This window comes from Lissotriton vulgaris, chromosome 4_1, assembly GCF_964263255.1.
Source record: "Lissotriton vulgaris chromosome 4_1, aLisVul1.2, whole genome shotgun sequence".
NCBI classification, from domain to species: Eukaryota; Metazoa; Chordata; class Amphibia; order Caudata; family Salamandridae; genus Lissotriton; species Lissotriton vulgaris.
Genome location: NC_141691.1, coordinates 1,622,751,259 through 1,622,769,920, shown reverse-complemented (window position 1 = coordinate 1,622,769,920; position 18,662 = coordinate 1,622,751,259). Strand labels below are relative to the sequence as shown.

Sequence of the window (18,662 nt, the reverse complement as noted above, 5' to 3'; positions counted from 1 at the left end):
ATTGGTAACCGTTGTATGGCCCTATGCAAGGGAGGCTATAAGTTGGTGGCGCATGCTGGATTCACTACAGGGTCTCGGGGGTGGGTATCCTGGTTAGGAACTCCTTCCTGCTGACTGTTCAGGCCACTTGGGCGGACAAGCGAGGTAGATACATTGGCATTTCAGGGTTGTGGGAGGGTAAAACTGTGAAGTTTCTGTCGGTGTATGTTCTGCCGGGTCTACAGACTACAGGGTCTACAGACCGACACCTTCCGGGACCTGTGCAATTTTTTTAATCTTTGCCCGTGGGGCTGCTTGTAGTGGTGGGAGATTTTAATGCGGTGATGGATGGTGCAATAGACAGACACCCGGCCCGAATTCTGACACCGTCTCAGAGGTGTTTGTCGGATTTTGTAGAAACCACCGGTCTTGTTGATGGGTGGAGACTGAAGAATACAGGTGGAGTGCATTATACACACGTCTCTGCTGCACATCACTCCTTCTCTAGAATAGATTATGTTTTGGTGCCGGCATTACAGGTGGCATGGCTTCGAGAGGTGCGACACTTGGGTAGAGGGATTTCTGATCACTCCCCGATCTGACTCAGTGTGGTAGTGGGTCAGAGAGATGTGGGTAGGATCGCCCCTATCAATGCTTGGCACCTGAGGGACCCTGATACCAAGAAGGAGGTGGTACATATTACGGAACGTTATTTCCAGGAAAACGTGGGGACGGTTGCGTCGGTGCGGTCCCTGTGGGAGGCATACAAGACGGTCATCAGAGGAGAGGTGTTATCGCTGGTCTCGGGGAAGAGGAGAAAGGCTCGAGCTGAGGTGGATAGAGTAGAGGTAGAACTGATAGCATTGGAGGGAGAGGTCTCGGTGATGCCGACCCGGGGGGGGTTGCATCGACTGGAACTTCTCTGAGATGAATATAGGAGTCTAGCTAGGGATCGGGCCAAAATTCAGATCGCTGACACTCAGAGTAGGGTTTGTGAACATGGCGATAAGGCAGGAAAATTGATAGCGTGGTTAGAGAAAGGGGAGTGGGCATCACGGTTGGTGCCGGAACTGCAGACGGAGGATTTGGGATTGGAGACAGACCCGCAACGGATCGCAGATGAGTTTTCAGCGTACTATAAATTAGTGTATCAGTCGGCAGGTACCTATACAGAGGCCGAAAACGCGGCTATGATAAATGATATCCCAATGCCCAGACTCTCAGGGGAGGACATGAAGTATCTGGACTCCCCCGTCACGGATGACGAGGTGGCACCAGCTATTCTGGGAAGGCCTCTGGCCCGAACTGAATCCCCATAGAGCTTTATAAACTCAATGCGAATAAGTTAGCACCGTTTCTCCGTGCCATGTTTGGCGAAAGCAAAGAAATGGGCCAGCTCCCATATGACCAACGTGTAGCGAATATCATTGCTATTCATAAAGATGGCAAGCTCAAAACGTAGTGTTCTTCTTATCGGACGATCTCACTACTCAAAGCTGAACCTAAGGTGTTAGCTAAACTTCAGGGCTCGAAAATTCCACTCGACCACTCGCATAGTCTAGCTAAATTTAACAAGGTCTAGCTGTTTTTAGGTCCTACTTGCCCTTTCTGGCGAGTAGGAAAACAAACCAACTTTTGTCCTCCGTCTCTGAAAACGGAACAAATGTGACAAGATAACAAGATTTAAAGGCATTTTTATTGCTCACGAAGTGAATGAGCAATAAAAATGCCTTTTAATCTTGTTATCTTGTCACATTTGCTCCGCTTTCAGAGACGGAGGTCAAGTAGGTTGCAGTTAGGTCGAGGACATTTTTTAAGGTACTAGTCCTGCAGGACTAGTACCATTTTTTGGATTTTTCGAGCCCTGGCTAAACTGCTGGTGACCAGGCTGGTCAAGGTCATTTCGACCCTGGTCCACCCGGATCAGTCTGGCTTAATGCCACGCCGGAATACAGCACTCCATCTGAAGAGACTGCATGGGATTCTGGGCGGCGCGTCGAGCATACATGAACCAACAGTTCTGTTGTCATTAGATGCGACCATGGCCTTCGATGGGGTTGAATGGTCCTACTTGTTCGCAGTCCTAGAGAAGATGGGTACTGGTAAGGAGTTTATCGATTGGGTCCGTCTCTTATATGCTAGTCCCCTTGCCAGGGTTGTGGTAAACAACCACAAATCCGTAGACTTCCATTTCGGAAAAGGCACAAGACAGGGATGTTCTCTGTCCCCACTGCTGTTTGCGCTGCCGCTTGAGCCGCTGGCGGCATGGGTCCGCTGGGACCGTTCGATTCGTGGACTGCGCTGGACACCCGAGTGGGAAGACAAGATCTCGCTTTACGCAGATCACATCCTGCTCTACCTTACCAATCCAGGGGACTCTTTGATAAACTTTATGGACGTCCTGGCTATATATGGGAGATATTCTGGTTTCACCATTAATTGGGGGAAATCAGTGCTTTTTGTCCTTAGCGGTGACCCCCCAGTTGTCCCAAGTTCATGCCCATTACGGATTGAGACAGTGGGTTTTTGGTATCTGGGCATATTTGTGACCAAAGATCCGAAACTGAGATACGATAAAAACCTAGAGCCCCCACTGGCCAGGTTCCGAAGGGACGTGGAGAGGTGGGAATCACTACTGCTCCTTTTGTTGGGTCGTCCATTTTTATTTAAACTGATGGCTCTCCCCTTATTTTTATATGCGCTCCAAAACACAATGGAGCCAGTGCCCCCCTCGTATTTCAAAGATATAGAGTCCCTCCAGAGACAGCTTCTCTGGGAGGGCAGACCCCGTATTGCTTTCTCCAAGCTTACTCTTCCCTGGTACGACGGAGGGATCAGTTTGCCGGACCTTCGGAAGTACTATTGGGCTTCCCAGCTGGCGGCAACAAATCACGTTATACGCTATTTATGGGTCTCCCTTAGACCAAGGATATGCGATGGAGCGCGGTCAGATGCCTGGGGGAGATTTCACTAGGGCACTGTACGCTAGAAACGGTTGGTTTCCCCTCGTTGGGTGGGCGGCGCATGCGATTCATGTATGGAATGCTGCTACTCGATGTCTTCAGTGGGAAGGGAGGCTTACTATGGAGACCCCACTGTGGAGCTCAGAGAGGCTGGGTAGCTTGTGGAAAACGAAGGGCTTTGATAGATGGGACCTCATAGGGATCTCGCAAATAAAATACATGTGGGGGAAGGATGGTATACTTACGTTTGCTGCCCTACAGGAAAGACACCAGATGCAGGAGTGCAAACGTTTCCGATACCTCCAGGTCAGACACGCCCTGCTCACAAATATTCCGAGGGACACTGAACTCCCGGAGGCCTCCCCACTAGAGGATCGGGTACTGGATGGTATTCTTCCAACAAAAACTATTTCATTAATATATAAAAAAACTGATCAACCATATGAGGGACCCCCTGGTGATTGTTAGGGAGCAGTGGGGCGCAGATGGCCTAGTTTTGGACGATGAAGATTGGAGAGAGGCGGTTTCCTCCCCGAAAGTAGTAGCTATCCAAATGCGACTTTGATTAGTGCAATTGAAGATTTTACACAGAACCTACATTACAGGTCCACGGTTGGTACATATGGGTTTGGGGGAAAGCGGGGAATGTAGAAGGGGATGTGGAGAGTCTGGAACGTTCATGCATGTTTTGTGGTATTGTGTGGCAATACAGGACTATTGGGTCAAGATTCACGAGAAAATCCGATAAGTAATGGGGGCGGAGTTGGTGGTAGATACCCGACGTTGTATATTGAATGTCTGGGAGCCAACGGATCTGAATTCACATGGGAAACAGTGGTTGACCCTGGCGTGTATGATAGCCAAGCGTAACATAGCTCAGATGTGGGGTGCCAGTCAGGTGCCGCAGATTGGGAAATAGATGGAAGATCTAGACTGGTGCATGTTCAGGGACGGTTGGTGTACCGGGGGCGCCCCCGGAAATGGGGGAAGATTTGGGGAGCTTGGAATGGCTACAGAGGGGATATATGTACTCCACCGAATGTTGGCGAAGAAACAGTAGCGTTGGAGTCCCAGTGACCCTTACTGTCATCCTAAACGCATCCTGATACACGGAAATGTATATTTGATACTCTATCCACTCGGAGTTGGGGGCAGGTTTTATAACAGACACAATCAGAGTGGCTCCTTTAATTATGTGGCTTAACACTTGGCTGAATGATGAATTGTCCCTTAATCGGTCTATCTTCAGAGATTGTCTTTCACTTGATAATGTACATAAAATTAAGTGGCTGACTTATGTAAAAAATGGGTTCAACGTACTGGGAAGATCTGAGCTCTTTTTTTCACCGGAAACAATCACACATAAAGACATTGCCATAACCAAAAGGGATATGCATATGAGGATGGCCTCAGCAAGAGAGGAAAAGGAGCTCATAAAGTCAACTGTTAGAGCTAACCTTTTGGTTGCCAATCTCCCAGGTCCTGAATTTTACCTTACCTTGGTTAACCGCCCCTTTCATAGGTTCCTTTTAACTCGCTTCCGTTTAAACATGCTACATCTGATATTAGGACAATATCCAACATGGTGTAAGCCTGAACAATCATTACCTTGTTCCTGCGATAATTTTTCGTCGCAGGACAATATGCATTTCATGATGTTTTGTGGTCATTGTGCCTGTTCTCAAAAAGGCAGGGTTTTTGCAAGTTAGGCCAGCACTCCTTTACCTGCAGCTACTAAACAACCCTAGTGTCATCTTCTACGTAGCCAGTTATCTGGTGGGTGCTGTGCGTTCAAAGAACAGGCTTATGAGAAACGCAAGACTGAACATATCCTCATGAAGTTTGCTTCTTGTTTTATAAAGGACACCGTGTATTGGGAGTAAAGACAACGGAGGAGAGAGTATTTTATAGTGTGAGAAATGTTGATTTCATGAAATTAGTGATGTATTTTTAAATCTTATTCCTTCTCTTGTTTCTAATATGATTAGCTTTTAAAAAAAGTATATTTTAAATTGTGAATGATGTGTGTTTTGCTTTGAATGAATTATTGATATTGTATATTTATTGTACTGCGCCTTTTTTTGATATTGATTTATCGCAATAAAGTATTTTGACTTACTGACTGAAATACATGGTCTTCAACCGCCCTAGAATGACTAAGCTAAACCCTTCTTTAAATGGTACTCCTCTAGAAAGAGTAAAGATATTTGATTATATTGGAGTTACCCTGTCAGAGCATTTTGTATGGGGGCCCCAGCTGGCCAAAGCAAGACTCGGGCTAAGCCAGACAGTGGGTGGTATAATGAAGATGTAAACAAGTTCCGTTTGGTGGAAATGTATAAAGCTCAAGAAAAGGGCGCCACGTTACACTCCCACTGGCCAGGAAACTTTACGTGCAATTTAGACTAGGGACCCTCCCATTACTAGCAATTACCAGCAAGTGAGTCAAAGAACAAAAGGTGGATTGCCCTGCATGTAATTAAAAGGTGGAGACTGAAATGCACGTCTTTTTTCTCTGCTCAGCCTATCGGTTGCCGCGCAAGCGTTGGTTGATACAACTCTGTGAGAAGTTGGCCTGATAGGTAGTGTTTCCAATTCTGGAACCACTGGTTATCAGTCCAAACAAACCCCAAAGATGTCAGGTTGTAAGTCAACCTTGTAGACAAGCTATCCTAGTGGTAGCATGGACTAAGCAGCCTTAAAGGCTTAACTTAAGAGGTCGTGTTAAGCGAGCTTGTTTTACCACATACAATCCTGTAATCAAATGAAAGGACACCACACAAGTATATATTATAAAAATATATGTATTTATTACTAAATTACTCCCCAGTACTCTTTATGAGGAAAGGGGCACAAGCGTTAAATCAAAAGCACTGTTACACATATAAAGTTGGCACAATTATGGCTGAGGGCGGGGGGCCACTCAGACCATATATCAAAAAAGTGGTATAAGTAACACTTTACGAACAATGGTTAGGCCTAGGGCCTAGAGATTCGCTGGGAGCAGTCAGGACAAGCAATGAAGAAGTCGGGAGTAGCCCACAGGAGACGGATGCAGCACGGAAAGTGCAGCGCGCACCAATGCACTGTCAATGGTGCGTAAAAGTCAATTAAAGTGAATAAAAAGATACTTCCGCTGAACCTAGGAACACAAAACTTTAGACACAGACCCTAGAGGTGTGTACCAGTGTAAAGACACCGGCGTTGCAAAGTTACCTCACCCACAGGCCGTGGGTGCACAGGGTCGAAGTGGCGTCGGGTTCTGTCACGCGGGTTCTGGGTGCTTGGAGCTGTTGCAGCTGCAGGCGCTGTGAAGCAGAAGTGTCCGGTGCGATCCAAGGGTGGATCGATGTAGAAAAGTACCTGAAAGCAGAGGGGACAGAGTCTGGGTCACTCAGCAGTGACCAGGGTGGAACCAGGACGGAACCAGGCAATGTCGGGCGCAATCAGGCGGTTGTCGATAGGCTTCTCTCCGCTGTCACGTGGGCTCTGGGGCATCTGCGACGTCCAGGAGCAGGTCACGATCTGTCCCACGTAGGCTCTCGCCGTCAGCACCGTCGGCTTGAAGATTGTAGCAAACAGCACTTGGCAAAAGCAATCCACGCGGAACCGGGAGATTGCTTATCACTCGGACCAGGAGGGTCAGAGTGGGTGCTCCTTTTCACAGGAGCTGGTGCAGATCTGGAGCAACCAGAAAAGCAAGTCGTATTTCGAAGTTCGTCGGCACAGGGGCCACAAGCCAGCTGGCAAGTGACCGGGCCAACGCGTCGAGCGCACACAAGCAGAAGGGCCCCACGCAGCACTCAGCGAGTGTGGAGGGGTGAGCTTTGGTGCAAGTGGAGCTCGGGGCTGGGGCTTCTCAAACCCCGGTGTACAGCTTCGAGGGTCACTCGTGGGCCGCACGGTCAGCGTCTCGTGGCCTTTTCAAGATGGCGTGCCCCACGTTTCCGGTCGCCTCCACGGGTCTCAGCTCTGCAGGGACTGTGGATCGGGCAGGTAGAAGGCAGGCAAGCTTGATCTCGTCGATCTCTGTCGCTCGAGTTCCGGCGGGAACTGCAACAAAGCAAGGGTCGAGGGCTGGATGGTGCCTGTTTGCACAGGGTGGTCACTCCTTGACCACAAGGGAGATTCTTCAGTCTTCTCACGTCGTGTAGAAAGTCGAAGGGTCCAGATTTCGTTTCTTATGTTTCTTCAGGATGATCTGAGGTCCGTTGGGACTGCTCCCCCTCTTATTCGAATCTAGGGGGTTGGACATCCTGCTAGGTCCCCTCCTATGGGTGGGACCCAGGAAGGGGGTGGTTACACCCCTCTCCTTTGATCCTGGCCGCGCTGGGACAGGGGCTGGGAGGCCCCAGAACCGGTTTGGCCGGATCCTGCAAGGGGCAGCCTTGTGCTCCCCAGGCAGTGTCTGGTTTCATTGAAACCTCCCTACTCCAATCCACTATCTCCTGTCTGGGGTGGTTTGACACCGCCCTGTGACAGGAAACTCTTTGTCCAGGCCTCCTCTGCCGGGTTTCGGTCAGCAGCAGGAGGTCAGACCCGTGTCTGTGGCAGGGGCATCCATTTTGTGGATCTGAGGCTCATTTTAAATCAACCGCGTTTCAGTAAAGTAACATGTCTTCTCCCTCTAGAAGGGTGGAATGCTATCCCCGTCGCCAGAACTGGCGAGGGGATAGTATTCCAATTCGTATGACACCTTACACGACATGTTTTGATAAAGCCAAACCAAAGTTGCTATATAACCGCGAGGATTATAATGCGCTTAAGAGTATATGGTATGGCATTATCCCGGATCAGCTTAGGGAGTTGTTCCCGACAGCTGCAGACAGGCTCAGCTCATGCCAGAGCACCATCTCACATAAAACCACGCACTCTGCCTCCAGGATTGATGAGGCCTTCCATAGGAGTGGCTTACAGGCTATATATGTGTCCAGATATAGGTTTAGATATAGGTATACTATATCTAAGCAAGGGGTGATTACACCCACTTGCCCCAGCTGAGTGATCAGCCAGTTGTGTCAATTTAAGAACCAACCAGGGGTGGCAAAAGCTATGCTTCAGCCCCTGGTAGGCCTTGGTGGCACCTATGCCCTGGGCACCTATAGTGCATGGTACAGGGGCTGACAAGGAGTCCATTTCCAATTGTGGTATGTACCTATAGCACATGTATTACAAATTTAGAGAGAGAACAGCAGGCTGGGGGTCTGATTAGCAGGCCCACAGCCTCAGTAAGTCGAAAACCAGTGAAGCAAAAAGCAAAAATTGGGGTGACCATAGGATAGCAGACCCTACTCTCCTACATAACCCCCCCCCAAACGCAGGGACATTAAACTTAACCTTGACCAGATAAGTCTTCATGTTCTAAGTGGAAGTACCTGGAGAGACCATCTGCATTACCATGGTCAGTCCCTGGGCGGTGCTCCACTGTAAAGTCCATCCCCTGTAGGGAAATGGACCACCTGAGCAGTTTGGGATTTTCACCCTTCATCTGATTTAGCCACAAGAGGGGCTTATGGTCTGTCTGAATTAGGAAGTGAGTACCAAACAAGTATGGCCTCAACTTCTTCAGGGCCCAAACCACAGCAAAGGCCTCCCTCTCAATAGCTGACCAACGTTTCTCCCTGGGGGTCAGCCTTCTGCTAATAAAAGCAATGGGCTGGTCTTGACCATCTTGATTAAGTTGTGAAAGCACAGCTCCCACCCCCAACTCAGAAGCATCTGTCTGTACAATGAACTGTTTGGAGTAGTCAGGACTCTTCAGGATAGGTGCAGAGCACATGGCCTTCTTCAGGTCATCAAATGCCTTTTGACAGCTAACTGTCCACTGAACCTTTTTGGGCATCTTCTTGGATGTCAAGTCATTCAATGGTGTCACAATGGACCCATAGTTCTTTACAAATTTTCTGTAATACCCAGTCAGGCCCAAGAAGGCTCTGACTTGTGTCTGGGTAGTTGGAGGAGTCCAGTCCTGTATGGTCTGGATCTTGCTCTCCAGTGGTTGAACTTGACCCCCACCTACTAGGTGGCCCAAGTACACAACCTTGCTCTGCCCTATCTGGCACTTAGTAGCCTTGATAGTCAGGCCTGCCTTTTGCAGGGCCTCCAGAACCTTCTTCAGGTGGATCAGGTGATCCTCCCAGGTGGAGCTAAAGACAGCAATATCATCTAGATATGCTGCACAAAAGTCATCCAGCCCAGCAAGGACTTGGTTCACCAACCTTTGGAAAGTGGCAGGTGCATTCTTCAAACCAAAGGGCATTACCACAAACTGATAATGCCCACTAGGGGTAGAGAATGCTGTTTTGGCTTTTGACTCTTCAGCTAGTCTGATTTGCCAGTAGCCAGCTGTCAAATCAAATGTGCTCAGAAACTTGGCAGAAGCCAATTTATCAATGAGCTCATCTGCTCTTGGAATGGGATGAGCATCTGTCCTAGTGACAGCATTGAGACCTCTGTAGTCCACACAAAACCTCATTTCTCTCTTCCCATCTTTGGTATGAGGTTTTGGCACAAGGACCACTGGGCTAGCCCATGGGCTCTCTGATGGCTCAATCACTCCAAGCTCCAACATCTTTTGCACCTCAGCCTTTATACAATCCCTGACATGGTCAGGTTGCCTGTAGATTTTATTCTTCACAGGCAGATTGTCACCAGTATCCACCTCATGGGTGCACCAGCTAGTCTGACTGGGTGTGAGTGAAAACAAGTGTCTGTGGGCCTGCAACACCTGTCTGCAGTCCACCTGTTGCTGCTCAGTGAGGCTGCCTGCCAAGGCTACTCCATCAACTGAACCATCATCAGGGTTCTGGGAAAGCAGGTCTGGGAGAGGGTCACTCTCTTCCTCCTGTTCCCCATCTGTGGCCATGAGGAGACTCATGTCCTCCCTGTCAACAAATGCTTTCAAACGATTGACATGGAGCACCCTGTGGGGGCTCCTAGGGGTGCCAAAGTCAACCAGGTAGGTGACTTCTCCCTTCTTTTCAATGATAGGGTAGGGTCCAGTCCATTGGTCCTGGAGAGCTGCTGGCCCCACTGGGTCCAACACCCACACCTTCTGCCCTGGCTGGTACTCAACCAGAACAGCCTTTTGGTCATGCCAGGCTTTCTGTAATTCCTGACTGGCCTCCAGGTTTTTGGATGCTCTCTCCATGTATTCAGCCATCCTGGAGCGGAGACCAAGTACATAATCCACAATGTCTAGTTTAGGCTTTTTGAGAGGTAACTCCCATCCTTCCTTCACCAAACTCAATGGACCTCTTACAGGGTGGCCAAACAAAAGTTCAAAAGGGCTGTAGCCAACCCCCTTCTGTGGGACCTCTCTGTAAGCAAAGAGCAAGCAGGGTAAAAGGATGTCCCATTTCCGCCTAAGCTTCTCTGGTAAACCTTTTATCATTCCCTTTAGGGTCTTGTTGAACCTTTCCACAAGCCCATTGCACTGTGGATGGTAGGGTGTGGTAAACTTATAGTTTACTCCACACTCTTTCCACATTGCTTTTAAGTATCCAGACATGAAGTTGGTACCTCTGTCTGAAAGAACCTCCTTTGGAAAGCCCACTCTTGAGAAAACTGCAATGAGGGCTTTTGCCACCACAGGAGCTGTGGTGGTCCTCAGGGGAATTGCTTCTGGGTACCTGGTGGCATGATCCACTACCACCAGTATAAATCTGTGCCCAGATGCTGTTTGAGGATCCATGGGACCCACAATGTCTATTCCAACTCTTTCAAAGGGTACCCCCACCACAGGTAGTGGTATCAGGGGGGCCTTTGTTGTGCCACCTGACTTACCACTGGCTTGGCAAGTGACACAGGAGCGACAAAACTCCTTGACATTTTCTGACATGTGAGGCCAGTGAAAGTGTGGAACAAGCCTGTCCCAAGTCTTGTTCTGGCCTAAGTGTCCTGCAAGGGGAATATCATGGGCCAAGGTAAGAAGGAAGCCCCTAAACTTCAAAGGTATAACCAACCTCCTGGTGGTGCCAGGCTTGGGGTCTCTAGCCTCTGAATAAAGGAGTCCTTCATCCCAATACACCTTATGGGTACCTTGAGCATTCCCTGCAGCCTCAGCAGCAGCTTGCTGTCTGAGGGGTTCAAGTGAAGGGCAATCTAATTGGGCCTGCCCCAGGTCTGCCCTTGAGGGTCCCCCTGTCCCCAGAAACTCAACCTGATCAGGTTCAAGCTCCTCAGAGACAGTCTCCTCTTGGACTGCAGAATCAGTTTCCTGTGAAACCTGATCCTCAACCTGGGGCAAGTGGGAAGGCACAGCCTTAACCCTATTGCTCCTCCTCTTGGGTTGTGGTTGGTCTATTGTTTCAAGATCCACCACTGGTTCAGGAAGGCACTTCTTAGCCTGAGACCTTGTCACTGCAAGGACATGAGCTGAAATCCCTAGCATTTCTGCATGAGTCCTGTACTCCACTTCTGACCAAACTGAGCTTTCAAGATCATTGCCTAACAGACAGTCTACTGGGAGGTCTGCACTCACAACAACTTTCTTTAGGCCATCTACCCCTCCCCAGGAGAAGTTCACAACAGCCACACTATGGGAAGTAGTGGAGTTGCTTGCATTGGTCACTAGGTAACTTTCACCTAGTACAATTTGTCCAGGGTCCACAAAGCCAGGTGCCACCATGGTGACACTGGCACAAGTGTCCCTGTAGGCCTGAGCCAGTTTCTCATTAATTAAGGGAGTCTGCCTATATTTGCCCAGGTTACTGGGGCTTACTGCAGTGGGCAAAGATATGTCCACATCATATAGGAGAACTGCCTGTGTGGGGATTCTGACTAGGCCAGATTCCACCTCAGTACCCAGGGTCAACCCTACTAAACCCTTTGGCTGTGTACCACCACTGCTGACTGTACTAGGGGGTGCAGTTGCTTTAGGAGCTGCAGTGGTGGGGACTGGATTTTTCTTAGTGCATTCACTGCCCCAGTGTGAAACTGATTTGCAGGTATTACACCAAGGTTTCTTTGGGCCATCGTTCTTCTTTTTCTTGTTTCCATTTTGGGAACCCCCCTCCTTATTGCTAGTTTGGGGGCCTGAAGACTTCTGGTCCTTTTCTTTATCTTTCTGATTCCCACCCTTCTGGTCTGTTTTCTTCTGGTCACCTTGGTTCTGGTTTTTCTGCTTAATCCTTGTTCTGACCCATTTGTCTGCCTTCTTTCCCAATTCTTGGGGAGAGGTCAAATCAGAGTCAACAAGGTATTGATGCAACAGCTGGTTCTGACAGTTATTAAGGATCTGTTCTCTCATCATAAGATTGTACAATCCTGTATAGTCTGAAACTTTACTTCCCTGCAGCCAACCCTCCAGAGCCTTAGTGGCACAATCTACAAAATCAGTCCAGTCCTGAGTCTGTGCTTTTTGGGTGTCTCTGAACAACAACCTGTATTGCTCAGTGGTTAGGCCAAACCCTTCAATAAGAGCACTCTTCAGAACAGAGTAGTTTTTGGCATCCTCAGGTCTAACAGTGAGGAGCCTGTCCCTCCCTTTCTCAGAAAAGGAGTACCATAAAATTGCTGCCCACTGATCCTCAGGGACCTGCTGTACCATGCAGGCCCTCTCAAGAGCAGTCATCCATTTGTGGATATCATCCCCTTCCTTGTAGGGGGGCACAATTTTTGTCAGGTTTCTATTGTCATAGGCCCTGTCTTTTTCTTTAGGAACTTTGCTGCCACCAGTGGCATCTAAGCCACACAATTTTTTCTCTCTTGCTAAAGCAAGTTTAGCTTGAGCCAAGGCTACCTCTTCCCTTTCTATTTGGAGTTGGACAGCCCTCATCCTGGCCCTATGCTCTATTCTCTGGGAGGAAGTCATTCCTCTTTGAGATTCTCTTGAGGCACTAGAAAGGTGAGAGTCCCTTGACAGAGATCTCTCCCTTCTATTACCTGGGAGAATTTGGTTATGAGATCTGGAGTGGTGCTGGCCCCCTCCATTCCCATGTAGGTCCAAGTTGGCCTGGTTAAGCCTGGCAACCTGTACCTGGTTTCCCACCTGATCCTGATCTTCAGGCTCATCTACATCAGAGCCTTCCTCTGGGTCTTCCTCTTCCTCCTCTACTCCTTCTTGAAGATCCTCATTCTCAGGGGAGTTTATCCCTTCCTCTGTTTCTAAGGGAGTCTGAATCGCCTTGTCTAGGTCATCCTTTTCTAGGAGAGCTATTAGGGAAGGAATGGTAGGGCCTCTGCCCTTTTTTAGCCCCCTGGCTGTGCACAAGGCACTCAGGTCTTTGTGGCTAAGATTGTCATATCTGGATGTTGTCCCTATAGGATCAACTATTACAGGAGCAGAGCCTGAGGCTCTTTCTGTATCAGACATGACTGCTAGTGAGGTGTAAGTGGTGCACTTACCTACACTAAGTGGTTTCCTACTGTACCTTGCTAGTGAGTTGTAGTCAGGGTGTGCTAATCCCTTTAATCTACAACTACTAAGTTCAGTAGAACTTAATATGCTAAGCTTTTGATTTATATGTACCTAGAGGTACTTGATGTGATCTTTCAATTTGATAAAGATTGCAATGGTAAAACAAACAGCAAGCTCAAATCCGCACCGCTGCACACCAATGTGAGAAGTTGGCCTGATAGGTAGTGTTTCCAATTCTGGAACCACTGGTTATCAGTCCAAACAAACCCCAAAGATGTCAGGTTGTAAGTCAACCTTGTAGACAAGCTATCCTAGTGGTAGCATGGACTAAGCAGCCTTAAAGGCTTAACTTAAGAGGTCGTGTTAAGCGAGCTTGTTTTACCACATACAATCCTGTAATCAAATGAAAGGACACCACACAAGTATATATTATAAAAATATATGTATTTATTACTAAATTACTCCCCAGTACTCTTTATGAGGAAAGGGGCACAAGCGTTAAATCAAAAGCACTGTTACACATATAAAGTTGGCACAATTATGGCTGAGGGCGGGGGGCCACTCAGACCATATATCAAAAAAGTGGTATAAGTAACACTTTACGAACAATGGTTAGGCCTAGGGCCTAGAGATTCGCTGGGAGCAGTCAGGACAAGCAATGAAGAAGTCGGGAGTAGCCCACAGGAGACGGATGCAGCACGGAAAGTGCAGCGCGCACCAATGCACTGTCAATGGTGCGTAAAAGTCAATTAAAGTGAATAAAAAGATACTTCCGCTGAACCTAGGAACACAAAACTTTAGACACAGACCCTAGAGGTGTGTACCAGTGTAAAGACACCGGCGTTGCAAAGTTACCTCACCCACAGGCCGTGGGTGCACAGGGTCGAAGTGGCGTCGGGTTCTGTCACGCGGGTTCTGGGTGCTTGGAGCTGTTGCAGCTGCAGGCGCTGTGAAGCAGAAGTGTCCGGTGCGATCCAAGGGTGGATCGATGTAGAAAAGTACCTGAAAGCAGAGGGGACAGAGTCTGGGTCACTCAGCAGTGACCAGGGTGGAACCAGGACGGAACCAGGCAATGTCGGGCGCAATCAGGCGGTTGTCGATAGGCTTCTCTCCGCTGTCACGTGGGCTCTGGGGCATCTGCGACGTCCAGGAGCAGGTCACGATCTGTCCCACGTAGGCTCTCGCCGTCAGCACCGTCGGCTTGAAGATTGTAGCAAACAGCACTTGGCAAAAGCAATCCACGCGGAACCGGGAGATTGCTTATCACTCGGACCAGGAGGGTCAGAGTGGGTGCTCCTTTTCACAGGAGCTGGTGCAGATCTGGAGCAACCAGAAAAGCAAGTCGTATTTCGAAGTTCGTCGGCACAGGGGCCACAAGCCAGCTGGCAAGTGACCGGGCCAACGCGTCGAGCGCACACAAGCAGAAGGGCCCCACGCAGCACTCAGCGAGTGTGGAGGGGTGAGCTTTGGTGCAAGTGGAGCTCGGGGCTGGGGCTTCTCAAACCCCGGTGTACAGCTTCGAGGGTCACTCGTGGGCCGCACGGTCAGCGTCTCGTGGCCTTTTCAAGATGGCGTGCCCCACGTTTCCGGTCGCCTCCACGGGTCTCAGCTCTGCAGGGACTGTGGATCGGGCAGGTAGAAGGCAGGCAAGCTTGATCTCGTCGATCTCTGTCGCTCGAGTTCCGGCGGGAACTGCAACAAAGCAAGGGTCGAGGGCTGGATGGTGCCTGTTTGCACAGGGTGGTCACTCCTTGACCACAAGGGAGATTCTTCAGTCTTCTCACGTCGTGTAGAAAGTCGAAGGGTCCAGATTTCGTTTCTTATGTTTCTTCAGGATGATCTGAGGTCCGTTGGGACTGCTCCCCCTCTTATTCGAATCTAGGGGGTTGGACATCCTGCTAGGTCCCCTCCTATGGGTGGGACCCAGGAAGGGGGTGGTTACACCCCTCTCCTTTGATCCTGGCCGCGCTGGGACAGGGGCTGGGAGGCCCCAGAACCGGTTTGGCCGGATCCTGCAAGGGGCAGCCTTGTGCTCCCCAGGCAGTGTCTGGTTTCATTGAAACCTCCCTACTCCAATCCACTATCTCCTGTCTGGGGTGGTTTGACACCGCCCTGTGACAGGAAACTCTTTGTCCAGGCCTCCTCTGCCGGGTTTCGGTCAGCAGCAGGAGGTCAGACCCGTGTCTGTGGCAGGGGCATCCATTTTGTGGATCTGAGGCTCATTTTAAATCAACCGCGTTTCAGTAAAGTAACATGTCTTCTCCCTCTAGAAGGGTGGAATGCTATCCCCGTCGCCAGAACTGGCGAGGGGATAGTATTCCAATTCGTATGACACCTTACACGACATGTTTTGATAAAGCCAAACCAAAGTTGCTATATAACCGCGAGGATTATAATGCGCTTAAGAGTATATGGTATGGCATTATCCCGGATCAGCTTAGGGAGTTGTTCCCGACAGCTGCAGACAGGCTCAGCTCATGCCAGAGCACCATCTCACATAAAACCACGCACTCTGCCTCCAGGATTGATGAGGCCTTCCATAGGAGTGGCTTACAGGCTATATATGTGTCCAGATATAGGTTTAGATATAGGTATACTATATCTAAGCAAGGGGTGATTACACCCACTTGCCCCAGCTGAGTGATCAGCCAGTTGTGTCAATTTAAGAACCAACCAGGGGTGGCAAAAGCTATGCTTCAGCCCCTGGTAGGCCTTGGTGGCACCTATGCCCTGGGCACCTATAGTGCATGGTACAGGGGCTGACAAGGAGTCCATTTCCAATTGTGGTATGTACCTATAGCACATGTATTACAAATTTAGAGAGAGAACAGCAGGCTGGGGGTCTGATTAGCAGGCCCACAGCCTCAGTAAGTCGAAAACCAGTGAAGCAAAAAGCAAAAATTGGGGTGACCATAGGATAGCAGACCCTACTCTCCTACAAACTCTGTAAGAACCTGGGCTTTGTGCGCGCACAGAGGCCTACCAAGTTTTAAAGTATGACACCCATCCACCAATAGTCTTTGCTGTATCCCCGATTTTTACATAGCATGTGGCTCATCCGACGAACTATCCTAAAGCAGAACCACGGGGCTGTAGAAATGCACTGAATTTAGATAGGTTTATTAGTTATATGCATGCTTTGGGTTTAGTGCCGCAGCCCAACATTTTTAGTTGTGTATTTATCTTGGAGTGCAGCTCTCCTCTAGTTGGCTTCTTTTATCTTTTTATAACCGGCTGATTACTGCATCATGAAGCTTTTTCACATTCCTGTGAGATTTTTAATTTGTGTATCTCTATTGGAAGATTATTGTGTAATATATGAATTTGAGAAATCTATAATTTCTTATACAAATGTATTATACTTGTTTTATTGTTAACTGTACTTTGATGGCCTTAGTAGCTGAAATAAAGTTATTTGGATTGGATTGGATTTTGAGTGTTCATAGGTCATAGGTCTTGAAACTCATCCCAGCGTATGTTGTGTTGGTAAGTTTGTTGTATGGTCCTGTGTGTATTTTGTTTATCGATTATCGATGCCCGATTGGCGCTGGATCACATTTAATCAACAAACAGGAGCCCTTGCTGATGGTGACAGTCCTTGGAAGATAACCAGTACCAACTAACATATTACACAAACCGGCCCCCAAATTCCAACACAAACCATATCATGCCATTAGCAAGGAACATGAGCTCATACAGGGAGGTGAGCAAGTACAAAAGAAGATGATGCAAACATAACCATTTCTACAATCAAAGTAAATAGCAAAATAATGAATAAACTTACCCCTGATACAACTCTTGGAAACCCAGTGTAGTACACTAATGCTCGCGAGCTGCTTTAGTATGAGACAAATTATTTATTTCATGGTTGGTTACCCCAACCTTACATGCATCCTCACATTGTCACAACCTCAACGCTCACCATTCTACAGCATGTCTGCACAGCCCGTACATAGAGACACCCCAAGTCATTATGTTATCCAATGTCTTTACATACTTGACTAAAAGTTAGACCAAGTCACAACAGAAACCGTCAAAGTTAAGACACCATGCAAAGCTGTGATCCAGGGGTTCTTTTGCTGGCAGAGGAGGACTACTCCATGGCAACTTTAAAACACTCCATTGAGACATGTTTCAAGGGGGAAATAGAGTCAGGAGGCTGGTCTGACCATTCACATAAAGAAATTGAGCTCTACCTAACGCAAGAAATGCTACCACACGACCATTTAGCTACACGACGCTCCCTGAAGGGGAAACCACAAGGGGAAATATTTTAACTCACTACTCTCACGAAACTTAAGTCCTTAACCAGTTTGCTTTCCTTTCAATAACAACGTTTTCAATAACAGCTTGACAGAAACCCTTACCACCTTGTCACTGAGACAGCACTTATTGAGTCCTGCGTTTTCTTTTTACAAAATGCATTCATTGCATTAGCTGAATTGGTCCTAAATAACAGAGTCGAGACTACAACTTCCAGAATGCACCGTGTTTTTTTTTAAAGCAAACAGAAGGTCTGGAAAACTCTAGCAGTGATTTAGTTCAATAATATATATTAACTCCTCACCTGGCGTTGCGTCGCGAGAGCTCCGAGTTGGAAGAGCATTTGGTGCACCGTGCCCCGTAGGCTGGCATGACCGATACCGCTTCTTTTAGTGTCCCGCTTGACCACTGTTGGCGCTACCCCAGCCGTGCGACCTGTGTACAGCCGAGCATAGACTCGACCTAACCGGCAACGTAGAGCCACCACTGCTGCATCAAGAAGCATTGTCGCTAACGCTCACATGCGTCTGTCCTAGCACGATTTCGACGCCCTGTATGCCTGCAGCAAGGGTACTACTAGCCCCGCGGTGTACATTCGAAGACTAACAAAATCGCCATCTTAGAGTGGTACAGTTTCTTTAGTGTGCTAGTTTAATACAGAAGTTCGCGTTCACTAGAGAAACAACGTTCCCGCTCCTTTAACTAAGATTGCTTGAGGAAAAATTCAAGATCTTTAAACTTTCATGGGAGAGAGTAGGGAGACGCATATACAGTAGGTAAACAACAGACCTTGTACTGAACCTGAAATAAAAGATGTCTGTTTATTAATCCTGCTTAATAAGGCAAACATAATTTCTATTTTTTTCTACAGGTTTTGATCATCATAAACCTTCATTTGCATACTATACTCTGCCATTGCAGCTATGTTAATATTGAAGACCCACCAGAGGAGTCTCTCTTCGACGTCTCCTGCAGGGCCAAGATTGGCTAGACATGTAATATTAATTGGTGGTCTGAATTCGGTAGCCATCTTATAAAGTTGTTTTGCGTTTCCAAAACAATGCATGCTAACGCACATCGCTCACTCTAAGACTGCT

At 48.3% G+C, this 18,662-nt stretch overlaps 1 protein-coding gene across 1 annotated transcript in view; it reads right to left on the bottom strand.

The window, feature by feature from the left end:
• The window catches only part of TMEM70 (transmembrane protein 70), a 91,040-nt gene extending 72,849 nt beyond the window's left edge, over positions 1–18,191 (bottom strand). Inside the window, exon 1 of the mRNA XM_086965893.1 lies at positions 17,870–18,191. Coding sequence (XP_086822019.1) covers positions 17,870–18,070 — 201 coding nt within the window. The 5' untranslated portion in view covers positions 18,071–18,191. The remainder of the gene's footprint in view (positions 1–17,869) is intronic.
• Between the last annotated feature and the right edge of the window lie 471 nt (positions 18,192–18,662).